The 17,305-nt window shown below is 37.1% G+C and overlaps 1 protein-coding gene across 8 annotated transcripts in view; it reads right to left on the minus strand.

Annotated features, from left to right (window-relative positions):
- The window catches only part of WDFY3 (WD repeat and FYVE domain containing 3), a 247,309-nt gene that overhangs the window by 151,577 nt on the left and 78,427 nt on the right, over positions 1-17,305 (minus strand). For all 8 annotated transcript variants that reach the window (XM_074323992.2, XM_019731299.3, XM_019731298.3 and 5 more), the window contains one exon: positions 7,471-7,681. In XM_074323992.2, the coding sequence (XP_074180093.1) occupies positions 7,471-7,650 (180 nt within the window). In that variant the 5' untranslated portion in view covers positions 7,651-7,681. The remainder of the gene's footprint in view (positions 1-7,470; positions 7,682-17,305) is intronic.

Raw genomic sequence — 17,305 nt, forward strand, 5'->3', positions numbered from 1 at the left:
TTGAAAGGCTGGAGAAACATTACTGTTTTGAATGAGATAGGAAATGATACAAGATAAGGTTGGAGAGGTACAGGGACTAAAACACAAATCTGACATTTTAGATAATACTAAATATGTAAGGTAGCAAAGGAAAGAGATTTTTTGTGTGTCATTGACTTCAACAATGAAATCTAAAAATAGTAGGTATGTATTCACACTTTCCACAAGTAGTGGCATTTCTTAAAAATACCAACGCTGCAATCGTGTACTGACGCGTGTGCCACAGAGAATAGAACTGGGAGCCAGGAGTCTTGGGTTCTCCTCGCTTCAGGGGCCACTGGCCAAGTTTTTTTGGTTCTTAGTTTTTTCATCCGTCAAGGGAGAGAGCTGAGCAAGAGAGTGGTAGGTAATTCCAACTCAGAATGGATGCTTCTATACTAGATATGTGACATTCATAACTCAGATGAAAATAAAAACAGTACTGAAGAACAAACACGCCTTGTAGCAAAGTCAATAAAAATAACTACCATGTAGTCATCATTTACAATGTGCCTGGCACTATTCAAATACTTGACATGTAACGTCATTTAAATCTCATAAAATCCTATACATTATCCCCGTTTTACAGATAAAAGAATTAAGGGTTAGAGAAGTTAAACAACTTAAGCCAGGAGGTAGTGCTGATAGAATTTAAAACTGTCTGATTCTAAGCCGTGCTCTTCATCACTAGGTACTGTATTATCTCAATTAAACTTTGCATGAACCTTATCACTGTAACGTGGCACTGTTCACCTTCAGAGGGATGAATGGTTAGTTTTTAGAAGGATCATTTTTAATACGCATCTAAATATATTTCAAAAAAAATTCTTGGTACCTGCGCAACTACATATTTTTGGCATACTAAAGGAGAACAAATTAATGGTGTTGTCTAATGGCATGCATAGAGGGTCAATACATACTTGTTGATGAACGAAGCCATTCAACAAAAATGTATTAAATATGACTAATAAAAGAGAGGTTGGAATTTCTACAGTTTTCTAAAATGGTGTCCTTTGTTCCTAAATATATGTAACATCCAAAGTTACACATTACTGACCACCATTAGTCCTTGCATAATTTGCTATATAAAACAGCTTTTTAAAATTTACAATGAAGATGTAATTGTGTTATTTCTTATTGTAAATAAGTTAAGATTTCTTATCAATTAATGGAAATAATGAGGGAAACACTTATATTCTTCTTGTTTCTAAGGACCACCAACTTAAGGGAAAAGAAAATGAGAGCTCCTAACTCAGTCCCTTTCTCTCCTTCCTCTCCTTTTGAGACATGCCTGCCTTATGAGAACTTGAACTCTCATCTGCTCTGGGTGTGGCTTGCAACTGTCCAGTCCTGCCAATGACTGGGTAAGTAAATATAACTATCTCAGGGGTGAATTTAGCAAGTGCTTCGTTGCACAGACCTAAGCTACATTCTCCAATAGCAACTGTATTGGTATTACGTAATAAGTAATAAAGTCGCATATATGTAAATATAAAGCTGCATATATGTGAATAGTCCATCTGTCTGATTCCTGATCTGTCACTCATTTGGCTCTCAGGATCCTTCGCTAAAGTCAACAATTTAAAAAGTAAAGGTCACTTGTAAAGGATAAAGAACAACACTGTTTTCAACTCAGATGCTTCTCAAATATAAATTAGAAGTAAATTCAGAAACCAGGGGACTTTCTAAAAGAAGATCTAGTTAGCAAAGATTATATTTTAAAACACACAATAAAGTATAACATATACCAAGATAATTAACAGTGACGGTTAAGTTTTAGATGACTATGATGCTATTCATTTTGTAAGTTTAAACCAAGTATTTTCTCTGTAAGCTTTTGTTATTGGGACTAAAGTTGAATTGTTTTTAAGAATGCTGGATAAGTATCATTCAGCTATTCTCAGATGCCACCGTAATTTTTCAGTTTGAGAGAATCAGTGAGAGGGAGGGTAGCGGCAGTGTCCTTGTAGGGCTGTGCTGAAGACCACAGGCGGCAGCTGAAGAGCGCAGCATGAGATCTGGCCCAGAAAGAGGATTCAACACATGGCATTTCTCAACCTGTGTCTCTTAAAGGCAAAAATCACACATGGAAGTAACACTATCGAGCACACTTAAAAATGATTCTGGAGACAGACGCCCATGTATTAACAGTAATATGGTTTATTTGCCAGTTAGCACGAATCAAGCAAAGTCTCAAAAATGACCAGTACAATTCATTTTCAGCAATCATGGTAGGAACTCTAGAGCCATACTGAGCTATTCATTTATCAAAGGTATTTCTTCCTAGTGGAGAATGTTCATGTATAAATGGTCAAACATTAAATAAATATGGAAATATATATGTATGTATATATATATATATATACATACATATATATATATATTTCAAAACTTAATGTATGTGATGGCTTATTTAAGAACACTTTCAGTTTGTTAATGATAACCCCGTGAATATAATATATACATATTTTTTTAATTGGTCACAATGGTACAAAAATAACTTCCTATCGATTCATTAGTTAAGAGTTGACTGAACCTTTATGGTATTCCAATCACTCATCATATTAAAGATATGAGGCAATCCATATATATGTGCTTTTAGTCAGCCAATTAAAATACTTTTGACTTGAAAGAACTTAATAGTTAATGAGATTTACGACAACTTAGAACACAGGAGAACTAAGTCAAACAGTCTAAGCAATAGAGAACAATCACTAAAGCATCTCAAATCTACTTTCTTTGAAAAAAACAAATATCTGTATGATTCTTCTAGTCTAAGACTCATTTGACCTGACTGTAGAAGGCTAACTGATGAAGGATATTACTTATTAATTTATGTTAATAGCTGAGAATAACTGCCCTAACCATTCTAAACATTATCATCACCTTCGTAAATGTTTATAGTCTGAGAGAAGGAAATTACTTCAAACTACTCAACAGCCAATAGTATATAAACAAAATGAAACAAAAGAACAGCTTCCTAGAACTGGTTCCAATAAAAATTTATGACCTCACTGGGGCTTGTCCACAATAAGTTCTCTCTCCCATTTTCAAAACAGCTATTTTAAACCTTTCCCCACCTCTCCTCATGTTCCGACTCTCCATCTCCTCCCGCCAACATTCTCAGCCTTTTAGTTTAAGGATTACAAAAAGAGCATCCTCTAAATGTATTAATGTTTCCATCCTCTATTCCTATTCTATCTGACCCAACTGGGGTAACCTGTGAACTAGCCTCTTACTGTGCCCTTTCCTTCTCCTCCCGCCCTTGTGCTTTACCAGCCCAGCCAAACCTCAGTCCCAATAAACAATGTATCTATCTGCCTTCTCCACTTCTACACACATGCTGCTGGCAAGAGAAAAACCACACAACTGCATAGTTAAGATCCAGTACAAATTTATCATCTCCAACCTTCACTGGGCCCTCAAATACACTTTTATTGTTCCTTTTCAACTATCTTTCTTATTCCCTTTCATGAATATTACAAACCATCACAATTTCCTTAAGTCCCTTACTCAACCTACTTCCTCTAGACTCTTAACAGACCACATTTTCTGACAGCTACAGGGAACTGAGGTCTTTAGGCAAGATCTTATTCAACTTCCCATTACCTTCACTACAAATCCATATTAACAACCAACGAAGTGTGCTCTCCTACAGGATGAGGTCTCCTTCTCCTGTTCGAGGCTCACCCACCCATCTGGAATTTGACGCCATGCACTCCATCAATTTCACTCTCACAAGTTTCCAAATTTCCCCCTGCTGGTTTCTTCCCTTCTCTTTATGACCATGCCTGCATCTCTCTCACCTTTAAAAACAAAGCAAAACACTAGAAACATACAAGCAAAAGCCATTTTATTGCCAAATTCACCTTCACCAATTTTTTTTCCCTTTCAAATTTCTACAAGCCAAGTATATACTTAAGGTCTCTTGCCACCTCCCATTCACTCAACTCACTGCTTTCTGGCTCCACCATTCTAGTAACTTCCAAACTGGTAAATCTCATGGCCATTCTTTCGTTCTCATATTACTGGGTTTCTATGTACATGACAGTGTTGACTGTTGTCCTCCTTGTTGCGACTTTTATCTCGAGTTCTATAACCATCCTCAATTGATTCTTTTTGTACTGCAATTGACTGGCACCTGTTCTGGATCCTTTATGGGTTCCCCTTTCATCATTAAACATTCATGTTCTCCATGGTTCTCCTGAGCCTACTGCTCTTCTCCCCTGGCAGTATGAGCCATGAGTAATCTCTGGTCCCCTTCCAGGGTTTCAATGCCCACTTCCTTGCCAATGAGTCCCAAAAATATGTGTCTGGCCAAATCCCCTCATCTGAGCTTCTAATTGCCTACTGAATACCTTTACCTGGGAAGCTCACAAACAGTTCTGACTCAATGCCCCAAACTGAATCTATCCCCTAAAACTTTCTCAGCTATTGGGAATTATCCACCCAGTTTCCCAAATTAGAAACCTAAGAGAAAGCCTTGTCTTGGTCTCTCCTAATCTCTTGTTCTACTGTTTACAATCCTTTATTGGCTCTGCATGCCTCCAAGCAAAAGTATTAGCTCAATATGTGCTTCTTGTCAATCTTGACAGTCTTATTTTTTGCCCCTGCTTGACATAAAATCAACTTCTGGGACTGCTTATAAATGTTGCACATATTAAAATGTTTGTTGTCTTTTACCAGGACTCAGGTTTTAACTTCTTACTCTAATTACCTTCTTGGTTAATTCAGTCCAGTTCATTCCAACCTGGCTAATGCTTAGCTTTTTTGGGCTCAAGAATCACATCACATTCTTGAGGGAGACTTCCCTTCCCTGATCCCCACAGACTTTTAGACAACTCTCTTTTCAGGAGTGCCACAACACCCTCCAGTGTCTCTAATACTGTATTTCTTTGTTATTGTGTTATCTGTTTGTGTGTCTCTCTTTTCCAACAGAATTATATGTTTATCTTCCTCATTATACTTTAGCTTCACAAGATTAGACTGCATTTTATCTCAGAAACTCTGATGCACAGTCTAGTGTATGGTACAATGTTTATTTGTTTGACACAAACAAGTATCAGTGTATAGACCATTATCATCAGATAGCTGAAGACTACTATAATATGAAAGAAAATAATAAAAACAAAAAGAAGTAATTTGGAATAAATAACAAAGCAAAACGCACAAGAAATTTTGAAAAACAATATTCTCAAAGGGGTGAGAGGAGGTACTGCACAATTTTGAAAGAATAAAAGAATTCAAGGAAATTAAAAATATGATAGCATCAGGTTAATCTGGAAGACTTAATATATGATTGATTGAGTTATATGAAAAAAGGGAACATAAAAAACAAAGGGAAAATTAACAAAGAACTATTTCACAATATTTCCCAAGGAATGAATGGCACAAGTTTTCAGATTAACAAGGTTCATCATGAAGCCTCAGTAAAATTTCAAAATACTGAGGAGAAAAAGCAGAGCTTAGAAAATTTCAGACTGAAAAAGTAACAGACACAGAGAATAAACAATATGGAGACCAAGTGAGACTAGAGGGGAGACACTGAGTCAGAGAGGAGGGGGTAAAGAGAAAGACACAGTTGGGGGAGACAGACAGATTCAAGGGAGAGGAAGAGAAGAGAAAAGGTAGGGAGGAGACAGCGACAGGGAGAGAGAGAGAACAGAGAATGACAAGGAGAGACAGAGAGAGTTGGAGAGAGACAGATGGAAGGAAGGGAAAGACAGAGGTAGGGTAGAGAGATGAAAGCCCAGAGAGATAGGGATGGAAAGTGAGACAGGCAGAGATGGGGATAAAGAGACTGAACTAGGAAAGGAAGGAGAACTAGAGATAGGAGGAGAACAACAGAGACACAGTAAGGGAGAGAAAAACAGGGAGAGCAATAGAGGAAGGGAGAGACAGGAGGAAGAGAAAGAGACGGGAAGAGGAGAGAAAGAGACATGTAGAGAGAGACAGAAGTTGAGACAGTTACATCATTACATAGCCTGGGGAAAACAAATTCTACAAGAGTGGAAAAATAATGGTGGTATACTATAAGGTCCATCTGTGAGTGATATTTACACCATGGTCAGTAAAGCGCTAACACTCAATATTGTTTAAACAAATGGTATAACTATAAGGAAAGGATAAGGACGGTAGCACGTACTAGTGAGCATGTATGAGGTCTGACAATTAAGTTCACAAACTCATCCTAGAAAAAGTGCTACCTACCTCACTGCTGAATATCACTACAGTCACCTTCGAAGTCCTCCCCGTGGGGCGCTATGCAACGACACCAACACCTAGTCCATGCTTCAAAGCAATTTTGGAACGCTTTTTCTGGAATGGCCATCAGAACTGTCAGTGTATTACCCTTGATGTTCTGAATGTCATCAAAATGTCCTCCTTTCACTATTTCCTTTACCTTCGGGTAAAGAAAGAAGTAATGGGGGCCAGATCAGGTGAGTAGGGAGGGTGTTTCAATATAGTTATCTGTTTACTGGCTAAAAACTCCCTCAAAGACAGTGCCATGTGAGCTGGTGCATTGTCATGATGCAAGAGCCATGAATTGTTGGTGAAAAGTTGAGGTTGTTTTCGTCTAACTTTTTCATGCAGCCTTTTCAGCACTTCCAAATAGTAAACTTGGTTAACTGTTTGTCCAGTTGTTACAAATTCATAATGAATAATCCCTCTGATATCAGAAAAGGTTAGCAACATCGTTGTAACAAGTTCGTGAACTTAATTGTCAGACCTTGTATGTTATGGTGTGGAGGCATAGGGAATAAAAAAGCTAATTCTCATAAATCTCAGTAGGAAGTCAATTAAAACTGAATAATCAAGAAACAAGCAGTAAAAGTATGTTATTTAAAAGCTGAAAAAGCAGCAGCAGCAATTAGTGGTGGAGAGGAGTAGGCACCTTACTAGCCTGTGGATCTACTTGACTTTTTAAACTATGTACTTGTATACCTTTGATAACCTAAAAATTATTTTAAAAGTCCCCACCAAGACTGCTACACGTAATCAACTTGATAAAATAAAACATTAACTCTATTTCGTCTCTCTCTGATAGAAAACCTGCTGAACAACAAAGCAAACTGAGATGATCCTTTGAAGTGTACAAATGACTTTGGCAATTGCACCATTGAGCGCCATAAACCATCACTTCAAAAAATAATGAAAATAACAAAGGATTAATTTACAATCTATCCCTATTCCAAAACTCAACCATGAGAGGAACATTTTATTAAATGCTCATGGTCTTTCTTTTATCTGTTAGAACTAAGTGGAGTTCATTCTGACCAGCTCTCACATCAAGTCACGTTATTTTAGAGCGAACTGAAAGGAAGGAATGAAAACATCACGCTTCTTAAAAACTAATTCTATCATATTTTCCCCCTACTTGTGACTTATTATGACCTGAAGATTCCTGCGTGCCACCCAGTCCACAGGCGTGTGCCTGGCCCCTGGACTTACCCTGTTAAACACCGGCAGCATCATGTACAGCTTCTCTTCCTGTTCCTTCTGAGTCATGTGCCGCGGCGGATGGCACAGCTCGGTGAAGAGCCGGCGAAGGTGCATGAGTCCTAAGGCGTTGTCCTGCGGGCTGCACTCCTCCTGCCTCGGCCGTCCCATGATCCTCTTCACCATGTTCATCTTGGCGGGTTGGTGATCAACACTTCTAATTCTGTAGGAAGATGTGCATACACAGTCAAAAATGTCATCGTCTTCACCAGGCCAAGCATGCATAAAGAGCTTATAAAAGCTCTGAAAAATAGAAAATTCTGACTAAAGTATTTTTCCTACCTCTTTAAAAAGGCAGAAACGCAAAGCTAATTGTGGTACATCTCTAAATGACAAATTATAGTCATAGCACTCAACTATCCTACTAGCTTTGACACAATTTGTACAAAATGTAAAACATTAACTGGGCAAGTAACAAATATTTCCAATTAAGTTAGTCATATCAAGTTCAACAAATAAAGGGATCACAAATCTTACTATTAATATGTTGCTTAATAGCTGAGCATATGTAAAAAGAAAGAACAGTATCAAGTATCACCTTATATCAAAACATCCACACACACAAAAAAAACCCCACATACAAATAATCCCACAGTTTTCTATGTTTAATTATATTTTTTCTAGATGAAGGATTTCACTTTGGTACCTGCTAAAGAGTTTACTTTGTGTTATAATTTGAAAACATGCAAATTAAATAAAATGATATCCCAATATATTTTCCATATCGTAAGATAACAGTAAAAATTATATAACTGAAGACTACTTTTTCAAACGATGGGAAACCCTTTGGTAGGTCGTGTTACTTCATTCAGATCATGGTGAGCATTTAAAAATGAAATAGAAGATACTGGAACACATATAGTAAGGGTGATTATTATTTTATGAAACTTCTTCTAGGTAAGGGAGTATCTGTGTACATTGCATCGTAATATAAAATGTATCTCTGGCTAGATCTGCAGTTAAGAAATAAACAAACCAACCACTGAGTCAGAATATATACCAGAATCAATAACACTAAGCCTTCAGAAAGCATCATCAGCCCTTTTCAACCACCACTAACTGTGCCAGCAATTAGCTCATTTCAGACACAAAAACAGGATATCTTACAAGAGGAATCAGGATGGCTGGGAGGCCATTATGGATATACGGAATCTGGATGAAAGGCAATCTGCCTTTTAATCTGTAGAAAAGCAGGAATAACTTGAAGATTTTCATTTTGCTGCGTCACCACGTAAGCCAGAAGGCCATTTCTTAAGAAATGAAAGACTACTGCTAGGCTAGAGCTTTATTTACTAAACATCTGTCTATTGATTTTTTAAAAACTATAAGAAAAACTAGCATCTTAAACATGCTCTTCCTGGAGAATTTTGAGTGAATTCCGTGTGTGGCTATGGACATATGCGTACACACTAGCTAGACTGCAACAGGAGGCCATGATGTGACTCATCACAGGTGACGAGCAGAAAGACACACTCTGCTCAGAGCTCTGCCAATGGCTTGTCTGCGTGAGTGACTGCTGTGCAAAAAGCACTTAATACGCCCTAAGGGGTTCAATCGCAGGGAAGAGTGCTTAGACATACAGGCAGAGGGCCAAGGAGAACCTCTACTACGAAATAACAACCAAAAGTTAGTCCAGTTCAAAAGTGTTCCTGGAAAATAGATGAGTCCTCCAAATACAAAGATTTCAACAAATACATTCAAATAGCCTACTATGTGCTGGTATGTATAGTCGTAGAAATCCCCAGAACAAAGAACAAATTTGAAGTGAATTATAAAATATAAATTAGCTAACATTTTAGGTTATGCATAGCTCTGCTCTTTTCCCTTAGCCTGTAGCTAGAGTTCATAATCTAGAGTCTGCAGATAGAATTTAGGGGATTCATGATCCTCCAATACTTTAAGAGATTCCCAGCTATCAAAGATGTCTATGTCATTAAAAAAAAAACACAGTCAAGTATCACTCTATCTGTAGAACTTCAAAGCCCCGTCAGGCCATCTCCTTTGTTCCTCATTCCAACTTAAACAAGTGGGCGGATGATAGGACAGATGCTACCTTTAAGTGAAACCCCAAGATAACAACAATTTGCTCAAAATCTCACAATGAAAAGGAATTGTATGAGAATCCAGACCTTTACCTCCTGGGCAAGTGCCCTTCCCCGGTTTACTCACATTCATGTGCCTATTTTAAATTATACAATTCGTACAAACGTTGACTCTATTTAGCATATTTATTATTTAGCATCAAGTAGCAATTAGAATGCGAAAGAAATCTTTTTGATTTTTCTGAGGCTAGATTAGTCAACTTTCACCCTAGTAAAAAACACACACACGTGATCACATATTGGCAAACATAAACTAGATGTAATCAAGCTATTCTACCATTATTTAATATTTATTAGATACAAAAGGATACGTATCAATCAACTAAATGGGTTTACTGGTATTTCTCACTTGCTCATATAATCTCAGTGATAGAAAAAACTCAGATTCCTCCTTTTTCTCTTAATTTACCAAGAAACACTTAAGCATGTCAGATTGCTGAATCATTGCTTTGTCTGCATTTCAGTGTTTATATTTCAAGTAAATTCAGACCAAGAAGTACCATGTTTAAAATACTCTTCAGGAGTGAAAGACAAGAAAAAAAATAGGCACTTTTCAGTCAAAGCTGTTCAAACATGCCCACATAAGATAGGTAACTTCAGGTTAAAGGCTCTTTAACCCACTTGAAAGATGAGTTTCTCTCATCCATAAAATCTTTCCTTACAGCCTTTGTGTAATGCATACATAAAATGACATCATTTCTATAAAGTGTCAAGCACATTAGTCACATTCTGTAATTCTTTTATTTCTTTTCTTCCTTCAGCTTGAGCATGAAACATTTCATTCCTTTTCCTTTACATTTTTAGTTAGCTATCTAAGCAAGGGAAAGAAAATACCATAATCCCTTATAGTATTATGTTTCAGAGACTTAAAAGCGATAAACAAAAAAACAAAAAAATCAAAGGGAAATGCATTTCTTAGTTGGATTTCAATAGGAGGTTTATAAAGCAATATAGAAGCAATATGCAAAATATAATAATAATGAGGACAAACAGAATGGTTTTTTTTATGCAATGTTATTAGGAGTTTTCAAAATATTTATGAAGATTATTGTGTATAAGAACTCTATTTTGTTTCACAAGAGAAAAGTGTTTGTACTGCCAACAGGGGGTTATTTAAATAGCAATGAGATAATTACTGCAATGAGCCCAGACAGTATTTCTTATTCTAATCTCTTGTGTTAATGCTTGAAAATCCCAGACACTTTAACTCTGCCCACCCCAAATCCTTTAAACAGTTTGCCATTACTTAAATTACAGAAGGATACAGAACAAGTTAATTTTTAAAATACATTCAGCAAGTAACTAGCTGCCTTTCAGTAACTCAGCTAAAAACTTAGAATAGCTTTTATAAATAACTCTGTAATTCCACGAGAGAAATAGCTAGCTCATATGGCCAAGGGAAATTTTAAACTTTCATCGAAGAATTATGAGTAATTGCTCAGGTTTTTTTATTTTTCCTTAAACTTTCTGGAGGAAAATGCTATTTTTTCTCATACTATGAAGAGTAAAGGCAAAACTTCTTATACTTTTAAGAATAAAGGCAAAACTTTGAGAGGCTCCCAATAAACTGGGTATATAACCCATCAATCTAACATGTACCTTGAAAAAGAACTACAGATAGAGTCCTTAATTAGAATTTAAAACTTCTACCTGCTGAAGCATTAAGTTTTTGTCGTTCAAAGGCAGTCATTATCACATTTTAGCCTCATCTATGAGATATTACAAGATCAGCCATCTCATTTACATGGCATAATACAATTATTTAAGACATATTCCCAACACCCCCTTACTCTTCCCGTGTGTGAACTCAGCATCCTATACCGACAGTGAACTGAACAATTTCTCAAAGTATCCTTTCAGTGTGCTCAATTTTCTCTCTTCATAGACGAAAGCATGTTCCAAAGCCAAAAGCAATGTGCCTTCATTTAAGAGCACTTCACTTAGATGTGACTGCCAACTGTCAGCCACCACTGTTGACATCTCCCTGATCCCCTTCTTGAACCCTTCCTTCTAGGGCCCCCACTGCTGTTTTGGGAGCCCCAAAGGCACATTTACGCTAATAGTTAAAAGGCTGTTAGGTTATCTGATATGATTAACATAGTGTAATTAAATTGTATTATGGAATAAATAAACTTGTGTAAGTTGATCAGAGATATCTGGCATTCTCTGAAAGTGTATCTTTATACAAATTGTGTTCAAAATTCTGTATAAAAGACCTGCAAAAGAATTTTTGTAGCACAATGCTTCTATAATTTGTGACTGCCTAATACTGACACATTTCACGTTCTACATTATCTCCTCTAACTTCTAGTTCATCATTCAGCTTCACAGTGTCCTCCGTGGATGGCACAGTGCAGGGGCGACTCACCTCAAGTGTGAGATGCACATGAGCAGGATTACAACTTTCAGGGCCATTTCCTATCATTTCCAAATTCCTATCACCACTAGGAATTTCTCTATTTCTGAAATTTCAAGTTTTGAAATCTCACTCTGAGATAACTTTCAACCATCCATCTTTCTCGCTTCCTAAATCTGTGGTCTTTACTGGAATCACTTACTCTTCTTGACCTCCCAAATCTCCTATCTCTCAGCAGAGATCAGACCACGTTTAATCTCTTTAATGACATTCTCAAATGTACCTTTACGTCCCTTGCACTCCTCGCCTATACACATTCCCAACCATTATTCATGCCCGGATGAATCCAGCCACACAATTTCTCCATTTCTAAGTTTGGGTTGCTGGATACTGTGGAGAAAACTCTACAATTCTGCAGTCTGGTTACAACATCAATTTACAATTTTCTAAAATTATTATTTCCATAAATAAAAGTTAATTCCAAAAGGGTTAATGATCTAAATGTAAACAAACAATAAAATATTACAAGCAAATATAAAATGAAATAATTTAAGGTGAGTTCTTCTTAAAAGGAAAAAAAGATTTATAGCAAAAAATACCACGAAGCTAAAAGATAGACAACAAATAGGAAAAAATATCAGCAATCCTGTAGCAAAGTATTTATAACTAGAATATCCATGTAACTCTTAAAATCAACAACCTGACAGTAAATAAGAATGAAACAGAAATAAACTATCCCCAGTAAAAATACTACACATATGAAATGCAACACAACACACATAAAAAGGTACTTAAAATCACTAATAATTGAGAAATGCAAACAAAAACAAAGTAAAACTGTTCTTCAGTTTGCCAAAAACTAATAGGATTTATGAAATACATTCATAGTAAAAACAGAAAAAATGGAAATGTACACACATTTCCATTATTGATTAGAATGTAAATCAAGTCTTTTTTAGGGCAATCAGTATCAACATACCTACTCATTGTCTAGTTAAGACCTCTTCTGGGAAGTTATCCTATAGCAATGATCACAGTACAAGGTGTTACTGCATTACATGTTACTATAATTGTTTATAATGAATAGGTAATTCACGGTACATATGTATTATGGAATAACACAGTTCTTAAAAGTTAGGAGGGAAAAAAAAGAAGCTAAAGTTTAAAAATCAAGGTGTCAGCACCAAAATGTCAATAGCTCAGAAGTCATCACTCTTGTTATTAAACAAGAAACAGCTGAATAAAGTAAAAATCAAAGAATTTTCTTAAAACCCATTGGAGAACTGATGTTGCAGGGCAAACCAACCCATGAAATCTAGAGAAACAAGGAATTCAGAGAGTCACAGCTGCAATCTGCTTACCTGGAACAGAAGTCCCTACAACCACAAACTGGTAGAACACTTCAATGGTAACTGCTGAACTATTGGAGGTTGACAATGGACTAGCACGAGAGGGAAAAACTCCAGGAACCACAGTCTGAGGGGCCTCACCACAACTTCCCTGGGTTACACCTCTAGACCCCCCCTCTAAGATCCCCTCCTGGCTCTGGCAGGTGGAGGGGGAAGAGTAATCACTGTGATGTGCTCCCAGAGCATTCACCATAACAGGGTGAAATATTGTATCTTGTCTCCCCTTAGGGAAAGGCATTTGTTCCAACCCAAATGGCCCAGCCTTCCAGTCTCACCTGAGGGGATAAGGGTAGAAGCTGGGGAAAGAAATAACTACAAGAAATCCTTGTGAAAGGTCACAGCCCAGAGTCACAGGCCCAGTAAAACACTGAGATTTAGTCATATGATTATATAAAAGTTCCCTTCTTCCATACTTTATAACCACACCAACAGGTTTCTAGGGAACAATCGAAAGGAAATGCTACAAGTCAAAAGCACAATAACAAACATGAAGAATGCTTTGATGAGTTCAACAGCAGATTGGACGGGGCCAAGGAAAGAATCAGTGAGCTTGAAGCTAAATCAATAGAAACTTGCAGAAGAAAGAGAGAAGGGAGCAGTGGCATATTTGAAGTAATAATGGCTGAGAACTTCGCAAAATTAATGACACCAAACCAATGATATGGAAAGTTCAGAGAATATCAAGCAAGACAAATACCTGAAAGATTGTATTTAGGCATATTGTACGCAAACTGCAGACAATCAAAGATAGGAATCTTGAAAGAGGTTGTGGTGGGAGTAGTGGGGGAGGGAAAGCACCTTTCCTATAAAGAAACAAATAAAAATATCACAGTAGATTTCTCACCCAAACCTTGCTAACAAGAAGAGAATAAAGGGAAATATTTAAAGTACTGGAAGAAAAACCTATCAGCCTAGAATTCTATATCCAATGCAATTATCCTTCAAAAGTGAAGGAAGAATAAAGAATTTCCCAGACGAGCAAAGGAATAAATGAAGGTAAAATAAAATCTTTCATTTTCCTTAATTGACCTAAAAAATTGTTTTTAAAGTAGCAGTAATGTATTGGGTGATTATAATTTACGAATTACTGAGATGAGAGCAATGTCATAAGGGACGAGGAGGAGGAACTGGGAATGCCGCTGCACTATACCTCAGTAATGAAGTGTTACTTTAAGGCAGACAAAGGCTGGTGAAAAATGTACACTCTAGGGCAACCGCTAAAGGTTTTTTTGTTTTTGTTTTTTAATACATTTAATTGCTATGCAAAGAGATGAGATAAAAGGCAATCATACAAAATGCTCCGTTAAAACTAGAGAAGACAGAAAGGGAATAAACAGAGATTAAATGTGAAAAACAGAAAAGTTACAAATATGGCAGATATTAATACAACTATATCAACAATCTCTTTAAATGTAAATGGTCTAAATGCACCAACTGAAAGACAGAGAATGTCGGAGTGGATTAAAAAGCATGTCCCAACTATGTGATGTCTACAAGAAAGCTGAATATAAATAATCATCATGAATAATAAATATAAATAATCAGATAGGTTAAAAATAAAAGAGATGGAGAAAGATATAACATGCTAACTCTAATCAAAAGAAAGCTGAGTAGCTATGTTAATTTTAGAAACACAGTCTTTAAAACAAGGAAAAATATCAGAGATAAAGAAGGGTATTACATACTGACAAAGGGGTCATTTCTCCAAGAAGACACAACAATCCTTAACGTGTATAAACCTAACAAGAGTATCAATCTACGTGAAGCAAAAACTTACAGAAGTAAAGGGAGAGTCAAATTTACTATTAAGAGTTAGAGACTTCAACAGCCCTCACACAATAATTGATACATCAACTGTGCAGGAAATCAATACAGATATAATTTACTGAACAGTCCCATCAATCAACTAAGTATATAGTTGATATTTATAGAACATGACATCCAACAACAGAATACATACTCTCTTCAAACTCCCATGGAACACTCACCAAGACAGATCACATACAGGAGTATAAACACACCTTACCAAATTCAAAAGGACAGAAATCATGCAAAGTATGCTCCCAGATCACAATGGAATTAAGCAGGAAATCAGTAACAAAAACAACTGGAAAAGCCCCAAATATTTGGAAATTAAACAACAAACATCTGAAAAACATATGAGTCAAAGTGTCAAGAGAAATTCAAAACATTTTAAACTAAATTAAAATACAATTTACTCAAATGTATAAAATGCAGTGAAAGTTGTTCTTGGAGGGAAATTTGTACCGCTAACGATCTAAAAACAACGTAAACTTCTACCTTAGGAAAACAGAGAAAGAAGAGCAATTGAAGCTTAAAGGAAGCAGAAGGAAAGAAATAACAAATTAGGGCAACAAATCAATGAAATTGAAAACAGGAAAACAACAGAAAACCAAAACCTGGTTCTTTAAAACGATTGACAAATATTAGTTTCATTCTCACTAGAATATGACTGGTGTCTCTGCCTTGAATTCATCTTCCCTAGAGCTCCTCAGTTTTCTTCTGAAAAACAAAGCAGATATCACACCACTTCTCTGACTTAAAACCTCTGTTGATTCCCTATTGTCTAATAAACGGAAGCACCTTAATCTAATATAAGTTCTTAGACACGTGGCCCCATTTAGATTTCCAGCTTCCTTTCTCAGTAAGCCACCAGCTTCACTAAATTCTGCTATACTGAAAATATCTCCCAGGCTTGCTGGCTTCTTTCCCCCTCTGTGTATTTGTGTATGCTGTTCATTCTGCCAAGGATGTCCGTTCCTCTGCTTTTCCTAGCAGCTGAGCTCTAAGGTCATCTTCTCAGAGAAGTCTTTCTCAAACCTCCAGGCTGTTTGTTGTCCCACCTTTCATTCCACCATGGTACTTTAGTTATAGTCTGTTTGTATAGAGCATATAAAATGTATTATATATGTTGGACTGAGGTTTGCAAAACAAGTTGTTTACTAGTAGGGACAGGTCTATGGCCGCTCATGTGAGAGACTGATAAAAGGGAAAGTAAACATGTTTATGTTTAGAGCATATACATGACAGTAAACATGTTTCTATTTTCGTGTGAAACTGAGCATAACAAAATTGACTGATAAATACGTTCATGTAAGAGGTAAACAAGTCCTGGCCAACAACTTCTGGTTATCACCTAAGAAGTAAACAAGTCCAAGGAAAAGAGGATAAAAGCAGAATTCCAGAGCAACGCCGTGAGTGGTCCGACTGGGCGCTCCGGCTAAGATCCTCTATGAGGGGCAAGCCACGATACTCCGGGACTCTCCGAAGTTCTTCCTTGCAAGACCAGCTTGTCCCAGACCCATCTCCCTGGCCAGGAACCTTCTCCATCCCGACTGACTCTGGGACTTGGTTCGTTATAAAATTCTATTCTGTTCTGTATAACCTTCTGTGCTTACCAGAGCACTGGCCTCTGGAGGGACACTGGCTCCCAAATAAAGCTGTTACTCACTCTATCTGAGCCTGTGTGCCGGGACTTTGTTTCCCAATCATGTCATGAGTACCACGCAGGGACGTAGGGTCCTGCCGAGGTGTTAATGTACCCTTGACTTTCAGGAAGAGACTGAACGGTAGTAACTGCCTTTACAGGCGCTCGCAACACTGCTGGAGAAAGCCCATCACTCAGAGAGACAGTATGCATAGTGGTCACACAGGCTTTGCAACGAATCGCCTGAGTTCAAATCCTAGCTGCACCACTTACCAGCTGTATAACTTGAATAGGTCAGTTAGCATCTTTGTACATCAGATTCCTCGTACGTAAAAAGACAGTCACCACCAGAGCACACCTCATAGTGTTGTAGTGGAACTCACCACGAGTCACTACATGGAAAGCACTTAGGGTAACACCTGGCCCAGATGCTCAGTAAGGGACAGCTATCATCACTGTTATTCTACTGTAA

The sequence above is a fragment of the Rhinolophus sinicus genome, chromosome 1 (assembly GCF_057876585.1).
Source record: "Rhinolophus sinicus isolate RSI-liver-muscle chromosome 1, RSI-T2T, whole genome shotgun sequence".
NCBI classification, from domain to species: domain Eukaryota; kingdom Metazoa; phylum Chordata; class Mammalia; order Chiroptera; family Rhinolophidae; genus Rhinolophus; species Rhinolophus sinicus.